The following is a 12,031-nucleotide window of genomic DNA, read 5'->3' as shown; positions in this document are numbered from 1 at the left end:
TTAGTGCATGGGGTGTTTTCATTTATTAATAATAATAAAGTATTTTTTAAAAAAACAATAAAAGTGGGTTAGTGGGAGAGTGTTCCTATTTTGTAGGCAATATTTTAGTGTAAGTTAGACATGTATTTTTACCAAATTATCCATTAGTTATCTCTATTTAAACCGAGAGAAATAGGGGTATTTTGAAATATATATATATATATATATATTTATATAGGGGAAGCCCCTTAAATAGTAGTATAGATAGATGAACTGGTTTTGAAAATAGAGAAATCTATACTTCTATTTAAGGGGCTTCCCCTCTTTAGACCGAATTTTTTTTTTTTTTTTTGGGTTTCAAAATACCCCTATTTCTCTAGGTTTAAGTAAAGATAAAACTAAAGGATAATTTGGTAAAAATACATGTCTAACTATTTTGTTAGATTGCATAGCAGGCACATTTAATGAATTCGGGTGAGCGAAGTGGTAGTCAATCTATCAAGTAGTTGTTAAAAACCATTTTTTTGTAAATATCGTACCTATATATGCTTGTATTTATTAACTTGTGTAACACTACATTTTCAATTAATTGAAACGGTTACACTTTAGCTTCATTTTTCTCAATCACATTTTTTCCATATGAAATTTAATACTCCCTCTATCCCACTTTATTTGTCTTCTCTTCCATTTTGAGATGTCCCAAAATATTGTCCTATTTCTAAAAATAAAAGTCATTAATTTACTAATATTCCTATTATACCCCTATTTTATTTCAAAACTATTTTATTTTCAATTTTTTGATAAATTTATTTAAGGATAGTTTTGGAAACTTATACATTTTTAAAAGGTAGACAAGATAATAAATGATATTCCCTTAAAAAGTTTGACTTTTCCAACAGGACAAATAAAGTGGGACAGAGGGAGTATTGTCCTTTGTTGTGCCTTTCACTGCACATTTAAAATATATATATATATATATATATATAATTTTTTTCAAAAATTAAAGGAATTGTAACGTTGACAGCCCTTCTTAGTTTTTTTTTTTTTTTTTTTGGATAACTTTTTTAAGCAGGCCAAAATTTAGTTATGGATATGTACTAAATGCCTATCTTTTAGGATTAAATATTACATAAATACCATTTAAAAAATTGAATTAAAAAAAAAAATTGTGTTTGCAACGTGAGAGTCTTTAGCATTTCAAAATTTTGTTATGATTAGGGATGTGTAATAGCTAGTTACTTTTTAGGAATTAGGACTAAGTGACTGTCTTTTAGGATTTTAAAGAAAAAAAATTTGATAACTCTTATTTAAAAAAAAGATTTTACTAATGTATGTTCTTAAAGTATACATTAATTTATATTTTTAGAAAAAAATTTCTTAAGAATTAAAAAAGTAATGACAGCTTTTTCAATTCCCAAAAAATTATTTTCAAAAATAAAAACCTTAATATATACTCTAAAGACACACATTAACCAGAGCCTTTAAAAAATATGTTAACTGTGACACTCTATTACCATTATATCTTCTTCTGTGGTATTAAATGACAAAAGCTTTTTCCCAAAAAAAAATGACAAAAGCTCGGAAAGTCGCCATCATCATCAGGATTCAGAAAAAACAAAAGCAGACCAAACGTTACACAAACAAATACGCGTTTTTTCTTTGACGACGGCTCTTCTCTCTGGACTATGATTAATCTCACCTAACAAAACCAATCTCATCTCTCTCTCTCTCTCTCTCTCTCTCAATCGCTCTCTTTCTTGTCTTGCCTTTCGGCTTTTGATTCTCTGCTTCTGTTTTTCTACCCCAAAAGTCCACACAAACTTTCAGTAGCGGCCCCGTGCCAAACCCGAGTGGGTTTTGGTCGGCCACCACTCTAGCCACAGGCCAAAAATAAGGTCATGTTCCATGGGCCTTTTCTCTCTTGAATCCACAACAAGTCATTTCATCATCTCTTCCATTCTTTACTGTATGAGTCTTTCTTCTTACAGACCCCAATGAGAATTTCACTCCTTTCATGGCTTTTCTTCATACCCATTTGCTCACTTTTCCTCAACTTTGGTATCTTTGTGGTGTCTCAATCTCAAACATGTCTTAGCGATCAGCGAGACTTTTTGATCGGACTGAAGAACAACCTCAAATTCAATAGTACCTTGTCTACAAAACTGGTGCAATGGAATGAAACTCAGTTTTCTGATTGCTGCTTGTGGAAAGGAGTAAGCTGCAGCAAGGAGGGACGTGTTGTTGGTCTCGACCTGTTCAACGAATCCATCACGGGTGGACTTCACAATTCAAGTCTCCTTTTCAGTCTCCATTATCTTCAGACCCTGAATTTGTCTTACAACAAGTTGAACTCTTCACAAATTCCATCTCAGTTCGGCAATCTGACGAATTTGTTTTATTTGAACCTGTCAAATTCTGGCTTTGCGGGGCAGATTCCTTCAGAGATTTCGAACCTGAAAAGGTTGGTTACCCTTGATTTGTCTACCTATTTTTTGCTGAGTTATTCTATGCTGGAAATTAAGAAACCAAATTTAGCTACGCTGGTAAAGAATTTTGTGGAGCTAAAGGAACTTTATCTTGATGGTGTAAATATATCAGCGCCAGGGAACGAATGGTGTCAGGCCTTATCTTCTTCAGTGCCAAATCTAAGGGTCTTGAGCATGTCTGATTGTTATCTTTCAGGGCCTTTTGATTCCTCCTTACAGAAGCTTCAGTCTCTCTCAATTATTCGTCTCGATTTTAATCTCTTTAATGCTCACGTTCCAGATTTTTTTGCCAATTTCGCAAATTTGACTTCCTTGGGTCTCAGTTCTTGTGGATTGAATGGAACATTTCCAGAAAAAGTCTTCCGGATTCTAACACTGCAGACAATTGACTTGTCAAATAATGAACTACTTCAAGGTTCTTTGCCAGAATTTCTTCCAAATGGTTCTCTTCGGTCACTGCTGCTTAGTGGTACAAAATTTTCAGGGGCACTGCCAGATTCTATTGGTAACCTTGCAATGTTGTCCAGAATAGATCTTTCTGGGTGCAATTTCAGTGGATCAATACCGAACTCTATGGGAAATCTTACTCAATTGGTTTATTTGGACATGTCATCAAACAGCTTCAACGGACTAATTCCATCATTCAGCATGGCCAAGAAGTTGACCCAGATATACCTTTCCCATAATGATCTAACAGGTAAGATTGATTCCCTTAACTGGAAGGATCTTCTGAATCTGGTGATTCTTGACTTGGGTAACAATTCACTTAAAGGGAATATTCCGGCCTCCCTGTTTTCCCTTCCATCATTGCAAATATTACGACTTTTCCACAACCAATTTTATGGTCGGCTTGGATTTAATGTTTCTTCTCACCTACTGAACACCCTTGATTTGAGTAGCAACAACTTGGAAGGGCCAGTACCAACGTCTGTCTTTCAACTTAAAGGTCTTAAGCTTCTCTCACTTTCTTTAAACAACTTTAGCGGCTCCTTGCAGCTCAATAAGATTCAGCAGTTGAGAAACCTTTCCAATCTTGATCTTTCCTACAACAACTTATCGATTGAGTATATTGAAACTTCTTCATCATCGTCCTTTCCCCAAATTTCCACATTAAAATTGGCTTCTTGCAAATTGAAGACTTCTCCTGATTTCTTGATAAACCAATCCAAATTAACCATGCTAGACCTTTCAAATAATGAGATTCCTGGAAAGATACCCAACTGGATTCAGAATCTTACTAATCTTCTTTACCTAAATCTCTCGCATAACCTCCTGGAAGGGCCTTTGCTCAATCTTCCTTCTACGTTAACTATCCTAGATCTTCATTCCAACAAACTCCAGGGGCAACTCCCAACTCTCCCACCATCTGCCATATATCTGGATCTCTCATGGAATAATTTCACCTCTTTTATACCTGCTGGCATTCTCAGCTCCCTCAGTGTTGCTTCTCTCTTATATCTTTCAAACAATCATTTATCTGGCAGTATCCCTGTATCAATATGCAATGCTCCATATCTGCAAGTTCTTGATCTGCACAATAATTTTTTGAATGGCACTATTCCCCAATGCTTCTATGGAATGACTGAGACTCTCAGGGTGTTGGATTTGAGAAGGAACAATCTTGGTGGCAATTTATCTGATTCGTTTCCAGTTAATTGTGGTTTACTAACTCTAAACCTCAATGGAAACCTATTAGAAGGAGCGGTACCAAAGTCTTTGGGGAATTGCAAACGTTTGGAGGTCTTGGACCTGGGGAACAATAAGATAAAGGATGCCTTCCCATGTTACCTGAAGAACATATCCTCGTTGCATGTCCTTATCTTGCGATCTAACCAATTTTATGGGTCCATTGTTTGTGGAGGGCCAAATACCTCTTGGCCAATGCTTCAAATTGTTGACCTAGCTTCAAACAATTTTATTGGTCGACTTCCAAGAGAATCCATTTTTGCTTGGAAGGCAATGATGGATCATGCCCAGTCACGAATTCAATACCTCCAATTTGGAATCCTACAATTCAGTCAAAATTATTATCAAGATATGATAAGAGTTACCATTAAAGGTCTAGACATTGAGCTGGTTAGGATTTTAACTCTTTTCACTTCGATTGATGTATCCTGCAACAATCTTAATGGGACAATACCAGAAGAAATAGGAGAGCTCAAATCGCTACGTCTTCTCAACTTCTCACATAATGCTCTTACAGGCCACATTCAACCATCTCTGGGCAACTTGACTCAATTGGAATCATTGGACTTGTCAAGCAACAACCTTACAGGGGAGATCCCTGTGCAACTCGCAGATAGTCTCACTTTCCTTTCATTCCTAAACCTTTCATTCAATCAATTGGTGGGGCCAATTCCACAAGGCAAGCAATTTGCTACGTTTACAAATGATTCATATGAAAGGAACAGAGGATTATGTGGATCCCCGTTGGTGAAAAATTGCACAAATGGTACTGCTCCACCACCTTCAGCAACACAAAAATCTGAAGGCACTAGTTCAACCACTTTGATTGGATTTGATTGGCAGTTCATACTGACCGGATTGGGTTTTGGGGTTGGAGCAGCAGTTGTTGTTGCTCCCTTAACATTTTGGGAGAAAGGAAGAAAATGGCACGATGATAGCATTGATAAGATTCTTCTGGTTATTCTTCCAATGATGGGACTGTCTTACACTGGCTGCTATAATGCAAAGGTTGAGGCAGAGGAAGATCTTGAAGATGAGAACACAGAAGACAGTGAAGACGATGATGATGATGATGAAATGGAAGATGAAGAATTTCGCGGCCGGTACTGTGTTATTTGTTCTAAACTCGACATTAGTTGGACAAGGGTCATCCATGACCCTATGTGTGCATGCCATAACTCACCCCCACTTTCTTCTTCATCCTCTACATCCTCATCTTCTTCATAGTTACATCATCATAGCCAACCCTTAATGCCTTTCTTTTTCATTTTTTGGACGTTTTCTTTTGTAGATATATACAGAATCATCAACCCAAATGATGGGGTGATGAGATGAGCACATAACTTGAATAATGCCAGCTTGTAGCCTTTTTGGCTTGGGAATAATGTTCTTTTTATCTAAATCTGAACTGGGTTTGTTTGTGTGGTAGCTATATAAAAAGCAAGCACGTCAGACTCAAGCTAATGCTCATTCAGGAATTTCAACAAACAGGTGAGCGACATATTAAATTTGTCTATGAAACACATGCATTCATGCATATAACTTGCACAAGGAATCTCTATATATAAACCAAGAATTTTTGAGCATCAATACCTGAGTACAAACAAGAAAACCTTTTTTTTTTTGCAATATATGTTGAAGTCTCTCTGTTTTCTTCAATGCAAGTGTGATCCTCATGATATTCCTACACTGTACACAATCTACATATTTGAGCTATTTCTCATGGTCTAGTTCAGTAAGAACTCATTTAGTACAGTAATTTTGTCCAAAAATCATTCAAACCCACCAACTTAAAGGAATAAAATGATTTTTGAGTCAAGTTACTGGATTAAAATGACAACTTTCAAACTTAAAGAAGTAAATGATTTTCATTAATTAAAAAAAAAAAAAAAGAAGAAGCAAATGATTTTGAGGTAAAGTTACTAGACTAAAATGAACAACTTCAAATTTAGAGGACTAAAGTAAGTTAACAAGTATAAATTGCATTTTTGCCTTTATTTTCTTTAGAAGTCATTGGTTTGATGGCAAGTGCCTCTCATCAAAAAAAATGATTGATTGCGAGTTTGATTTCGAAAATCAGTCTCACTAAAAAGGAAAAAACAAAAATTAGGTATAAAGTTGTTTGCCAAACACTTCTCCTAAAATTCACTAGAATGAGAAATTTGTGCACAAGCTGTAATTTTTTTCCCCGTAATGAAAAAGGGTGAGGGGCCCAACCATGACTATCTTACCTGACTAAGACTTGACCAAAGTAGCTTTCTCACTTATTGAGGGATCAATTATTGAGGAGTCTAAATTGAGTTAAGTGACCTCAGACTTAGCCAAATAAAAACAAAGTAAATTGACCCCACTTCAATTGGCTTTTTTAACTTGTTGAGAAATCAATGATTGAGGGGTCTAGATTGGTTCAAGCATCTCAGGGCCACAACTAAGATTGGGCTTTTGGGAAAGCACCAATATTGGACTTTCCTGAAAAAAATGTGTTGCCCAACTCTCAAAATTCCTCTTGGTTCAGAGAGTGCACAATGAATAGATTTTTACTTCCTTTTTAATGATCAAAAATCGTACAGGTAAAAATTGACATCGAGTCTCCCATGATCAACACCTGCTTACCCCACCACCACAAAACAAAGGTAGAAGAAATACACACAAAAAAGTCTCTCTTCTCTAGTTGGCAGCTAACATATATCATCTTCGCTATTGCAACTCACCGAGTCACGACCTTAATAGCAATGATTCTCAATTGTAGCCTAGGTGCGTTAAAAAGGGTGTTTTTATTTTAAGGTTTTGTGCTCTTTTTACAGCACCCAATGAGAATTTCACTCTTTTCATGGCTTTTCTTCATACCCATATGCTCAGTTTTCCTGAACTTTGGCATCTCCGTGGTGTCTCAAACATGTACTACCGATCAGCGAGACTTTTTGATCGGATTGAAGAACAACCTCATATTCAACAATAACTCTTCCAAAACACTAGTGTACTGGAATACAAGTTCAAATTGCTGTTCCTGGGAAGGTGTAACCTGCAGCAAGGAGGGACATGTTATTGGTCTCAACCTGTTCAACGAATCCATCACGGGTGGACTTCACAATTCAAGCCTCTTCAGTCTCCAGTACCTTCAGTCTCTGAATTTGGCTTATAACAACTTGAGTTCTTCTGCGATTCCATCTCAGTTTGGCAGTCTGACGAAGTTGAGTTATTTGAATTTGTCAAATGCTGGCTTTGTAGGGCAGATTCCAAATGCGATTTCACGTCTCACAAGGTTGGTTACTCTGGATTTGTCTACCCTTTCTTTCTTGAGTATTTCCATGCTGAAAATTGAGAACCCAGATTTAGCTACGCTAGTTCAGAATTTTGGGGAGCTAAAGGAACTTTATCTAGATGGTGTAAATATATCAGCGCCGGGGAATGAATGGTGTCAGGCCCTATCTTCATCAGTGCCAAATCTAAGGGTGTTGAGCATGTCTGACTGTTATCTTTCAGGGCCTTTTAATTCCTCCTTATCGAAGCTTCACTCCCTCTCAATTATTTGTCTCGATAGTAATCCCTTTAATGCTCCAGTTCCAGAATTTTTTGCTAAATTCAGGAATTTGACTTCCTTGGGTCTCAGTTCTTGTGGATTGAATGGAACATTTCCAGAAAAGATGTTCAAGGTTCTGACGCTGCAGATGCTTGACTTATCATATAATAAACTACTTCAAGGTTCTTTGCCAGAATTTCTTCCAAATGGTTCTCTTCGGTCACTGCTGCTTAGTGGTACAAAATTTTCAGGGGCACTGCCAGGTTCTATTGGTAACCTTAAAATGTTGTCCACAATAGATCTTTTTGGATGCAATTTCATTGGATCAATCACGAATTCTATGGCAAAACTTACTCAGTTAATTTATTTGGACATGTCGTTGAACGAATTCAACGGACAGATTCCATCATTCAGCATGGCCAAGAATCTGACAGAGATAAACCTTTCCCATAATAATCTGGAAGGTAGTATTAATTCCACTCAGTGGGAAGAGCTTATAAAACTGGTGAATCTTGACTTGGGTTACAATTCAATTGAAGGGAGTATTCCATTGTCCCTGTTTTCCCATCCATCTCTGCAGAAACTACAACTTTTGAACAACAAATTTTCTGGTGGACTCAAGGGATTTAACGTTTCTTCTTACTCATTGAACATCCTTGATTTGAGTAGCAACAACTTGGAAGGGCCCTTACCTGTGTCTGTCTTCAAGCTCCAAGGTCTTAAATTCCTCTCATTTTCTTCCAACAAATTTAATGGCTCCTTCCAGCTTGATGAGATTCAGAATCTACGCAATCTATCAAATCTTGATCTTTCTTACAACCAGTTGTCAATCAATTATAATGGTACTGCTTCTTCCTTGCCCTTTCCCCATTTTAGCACATTGAAGTTGGCTTCTTGCAAATTGAGCAAATTCCCTGATTTCTTGAAAAACCAATCCAAATTAGTCACTCTAGACCTTTCACGCAACCAGATTCCTGGAGAGATACCCAATTGGATTTGGAAACCTAATAATCTTATGTACCTAAATCTCTCATATAACCGCCTTGTGACTCTACAAGGGCCTTTCTGGAATCTTTCTTCTCAATTAAGTGTCCTAGACCTTCACTCCAACCAACTCCAGGGGCAACTCACACATCTCCCACGAGTTGCATATCTGGACTTCTCAATGAATAACTTCAGCTCTGTTATACCAACTAGCATTGGTATCTCCCTTACTTTCATAATTTTCTTATCTCTTTCAAGCAATAACTTCCATGGGAATATACCTCGATCATTATGCAATGCTAGTTATATTCAAGTTCTTGATCTATCTAATAATTCCTTGAGTGGCGCCATTCCTCAATGCTTCAACACAATAAGTGAGACTCTAGGGGTTCTGAATCTAAGGAGGAACCACCTCGCTGGTCCAATACCTGACATATTTCTAGGCAATTGTGTTTTACAAACTCTAAGTCTCAACAGAAATTTACTAGAAGGAAAGTTACCTGAGTCTCTGGCCAATTGCCCAAATTTGGAGGTCTTGGACATAGGGAACAACCATTTTGAGGATGTCTTCCCATGTTACTTGAGGAACATATCCAGCTTACGTGTCCTTGTCTTGCGATCTAACAAATTTTTCGGGCCCATTGGTTGTTATGGGCCGAATGCCACCTGGCCGATGCTTCAGATTATAGACATAGCTTCAAACAATTTTACTGGTCAGCTTCCAAGAAAATCCTTTTCTACCTGGAAGGCAATGATGGTCAATGAAGATGAGGTCATGTCAAAGCCCAATCACCTCCAATTTGGATTCTTAAATTTTGGTCACTTTTACTATCAAGATGCAATAACAGTTACCATTAAAGGTCTAGAGTTTGAGCTGGTGAAGATTCTGAGACTCTTCACCTCAATTGACATTTCCTGCAATAAATTTGAGGGGCCAATTCCAGAAGAATTAGCAGCATTCAAATCACTGTATGTTGTCAACTTATCGCACAATGCCCTTACAGGCCATATCCCACCATCTCTGGGAAATTTGTCCCAGCTGGAATCATTTGACTTGTCAAGCAACAACCTTACAGGGGAGATCCCTGTGCAACTTGTAGATAGTCTTACTTTCCTTTCATTTCTCAACCTTTCCTTCAATCAATTGGTGGGGAAGATTCCACAAGGCAAGCAATTTTCTACGTTTTCAAATGATTCCTATAAAGGGAACAAGGGATTATGTGGGTACCCTTTGCAAACAGAATGCACAAGTGATAAAGCTTCACCACCTTCAGCAACACAAAAGGCTAGACGCAAAATTTCAACAACTTTGATTGGTTTTGATTGGCAGTTCATACTGACCGGATTGGGTTTTGGGGTTGGAGCAGCAGTTGTTGTTGCTCCCTTAACATTTTGGGAGAAAGGTAGAAAATGGCAGGATGATAGCATTGAAAAGATTCTTCTGATTATTCTTCCAAAGATGGGATTGTCTTACACTTGCTGCTATAATGCAAAGGTTGAGGCAGAGGAAGATATTGAAGATGAGAACACAGAAGACAGTGAAGACGAGGATGATGATGATGAAATGGAAGATGAAGAATTTCAAGGACGGTACTGTGTTATTTGTTCTAAACTCGACATCAGTAGGAAGAGGGTCATCCATGACCCCCAATGCACATGCCATAACTCACCCCCCATTTCTTCTTCATCTTCTTCATAGTTACTTCATCATAGCAAACCTTTTATGCCTTTTTTTTTTCATTTTTTGGACTTTTTTTTTTTTTTTCATTTTTAGGACTTTTTCTTTTGTAGATAGATACAGAATCATCAACCCAAATGGTGGGGGGATAAGATAAGCACATAACTTGAATAATGCTTGTTTGTAGCCTTTTTGGCTTCGAATAATGTTCTTTTTACCTAAATCTGAACTGTGTTTATCTGTGTGGTTGCTATCTAAAAAACAAGCACGTCAGACTCAAGCTAATGCTCATTCAGGAATTTCAACAAACAGGTGAGCGACACGTTAAATTTGTCTATGAAACACATGCATTCATGCATATAACTTGCACAAGGAGTCTCTATATATAAACCAAGAATTTGTGAGCATCAATACCTGAGCACGAACAAGAAAAGTTTTTTTTGCAATATATGTTGAAGTCCTCTATTAGTTGGAGTCTCTCTGTTATCTTCAATGCAAATGTGATCCACATGAAATTCGTACACAGTACACAATCTACATAATTGAGTTGTTTCTCATGGTCTAGTTCTTGCTGGTTGCATAATTAGATTCACGTTAGCTCTGCAGTGTGCATAGCTCGGAGTACAACTGAACGTTTTGAGTTTTGACCTTCACATATTGGCAAAAGCAATTGGCCGTTTGAGGAAAACGGTCTGTCGTTGATAAGTTAGCAAAAAGTTCTCATTCATGGCCATATCATTTTTATTTATTCGTCAGCAAAAATACAATTTACACTTACTAAGTTTGCCCAAAAATCATTTATGTCATCTTTTTTTTCTTTTTCTTTTTTGATAAGAAATCATTTATGTCATTTAAGTTTGAAGTTGGTCATTTTAGTTTGTTAACTTTCCTAAAAGACATTTTAGCCTTTTAAGTTTATTTATTATTTTTTTTGAAAAAGAAATTTGGTTATTTTGATTCGGTCACTTTATCCAAAAATCATTTTGGTCATTTAACAACTTATTTAGTACAATAACTTTGTCCAAAAATCACTCAAAACCACCAACTTAAAGGAACAAAATGATTTTTTAGTAAAGCTACTTGACTAAAATGACCATTTTCAAACTTAAAGGAGTAAATAATTATGAGGAAGTTATTAAACTAAAATAACCAACTTCAAACTTAAAGAAATAAAATAATTTTTGGGCAAAGTTAGCATGTGTAAATTGCATTTTTGGCCCCCTTTTTTTTTCTTTTTTTTTAGAAATCGGTTGTTGGTTTGATAGAAAGTGTCTTCCACAAAAAATGACAGATTGCGAGTTTGATTTCAAGAATCAATATCACTAAAAAAAAAAAATTGAGAGTAAAATTTTCTACCAATCACTTCTCACAGAATTTACTAAAATGAGATATTTGTGAACACGCTATAATTTTTTATTTTTGGGGTGAGGAGACCAACATCCATGACTATCTTATCTAACTAAGACTTGACCAAAGTAGCTCTTTCACTTATTGAGGGATCAATTATTGAGGAGTCTAAATTGAGTTGAGTGACCTTAGACTTAGCCAAATAAAAACAAAGTAAATTGACCTCACTTCAATTGGCTTTTTAACTCCTATAAAAAAAAAAATTAAAAAAAAATTAAAAAAAATTTGGCTTTTTAACTTGTTGAGAAATCAATGATTAAGGGGTCTAGACTGAGTCATAAAGATATGGCA

General features: G+C 36.4%; 2 protein-coding genes across 2 annotated transcripts; both read left to right on the top strand.

The window, feature by feature from the left end:
* The first annotated feature begins 2,353 nt into the window (after positions 1-2,353).
* LOC115952647 (receptor-like protein 20) lies at positions 2,354-5,553 on the top strand. Its single transcript, XM_031069832.1, has 2 exons — positions 2,354-2,440; positions 2,578-5,553. The coding sequence occupies exon 2, from the start codon at positions 2,640-2,642 to the stop codon at positions 5,376-5,378; it is 2,739 nt and encodes a 912-aa protein (XP_030925692.1). The 5' UTR covers positions 2,354-2,440; positions 2,578-2,639; the 3' UTR covers positions 5,379-5,553.
* Positions 5,554-5,697: 144 nt separating this feature from the next.
* Positions 5,698-11,005, top strand: LOC115952646 (receptor-like protein 7). The gene has a single exon (XM_031069831.1). The coding sequence runs from the start codon at positions 6,962-6,964 to the stop codon at positions 10,352-10,354; it is 3,393 nt and encodes a 1,130-aa protein (XP_030925691.1). The 5' UTR covers positions 5,698-6,961; the 3' UTR covers positions 10,355-11,005.
* Positions 11,006-12,031: the final 1,026 nt, after the last annotated feature.

Source organism: Quercus lobata, chromosome 7, assembly GCF_001633185.2.
Source record: "Quercus lobata isolate SW786 chromosome 7, ValleyOak3.0 Primary Assembly, whole genome shotgun sequence".
Lineage (NCBI taxonomy): Eukaryota > Viridiplantae > Streptophyta > Magnoliopsida > Fagales > Fagaceae > Quercus > Quercus lobata.
The sequence above is the reverse complement of the archived record's forward strand: the minus strand, read 5'-3'. Positions and strand labels throughout refer to the sequence as shown.

Excerpts from the sequence above, each read along its gene's own strand:
- LOC115952646 (XM_031069831.1), top strand. The coding sequence starts at position 6,962 with ATGAGAATTTCACTCTTTTCATGGCTTTTCTTCATACCCATATGCTCA.
- LOC115952647 (XM_031069832.1), top strand. The coding sequence starts at position 2,640 with ATGTCTGATTGTTATCTTTCAGGGCCTTTTGATTCCTCCTTACAGAAG.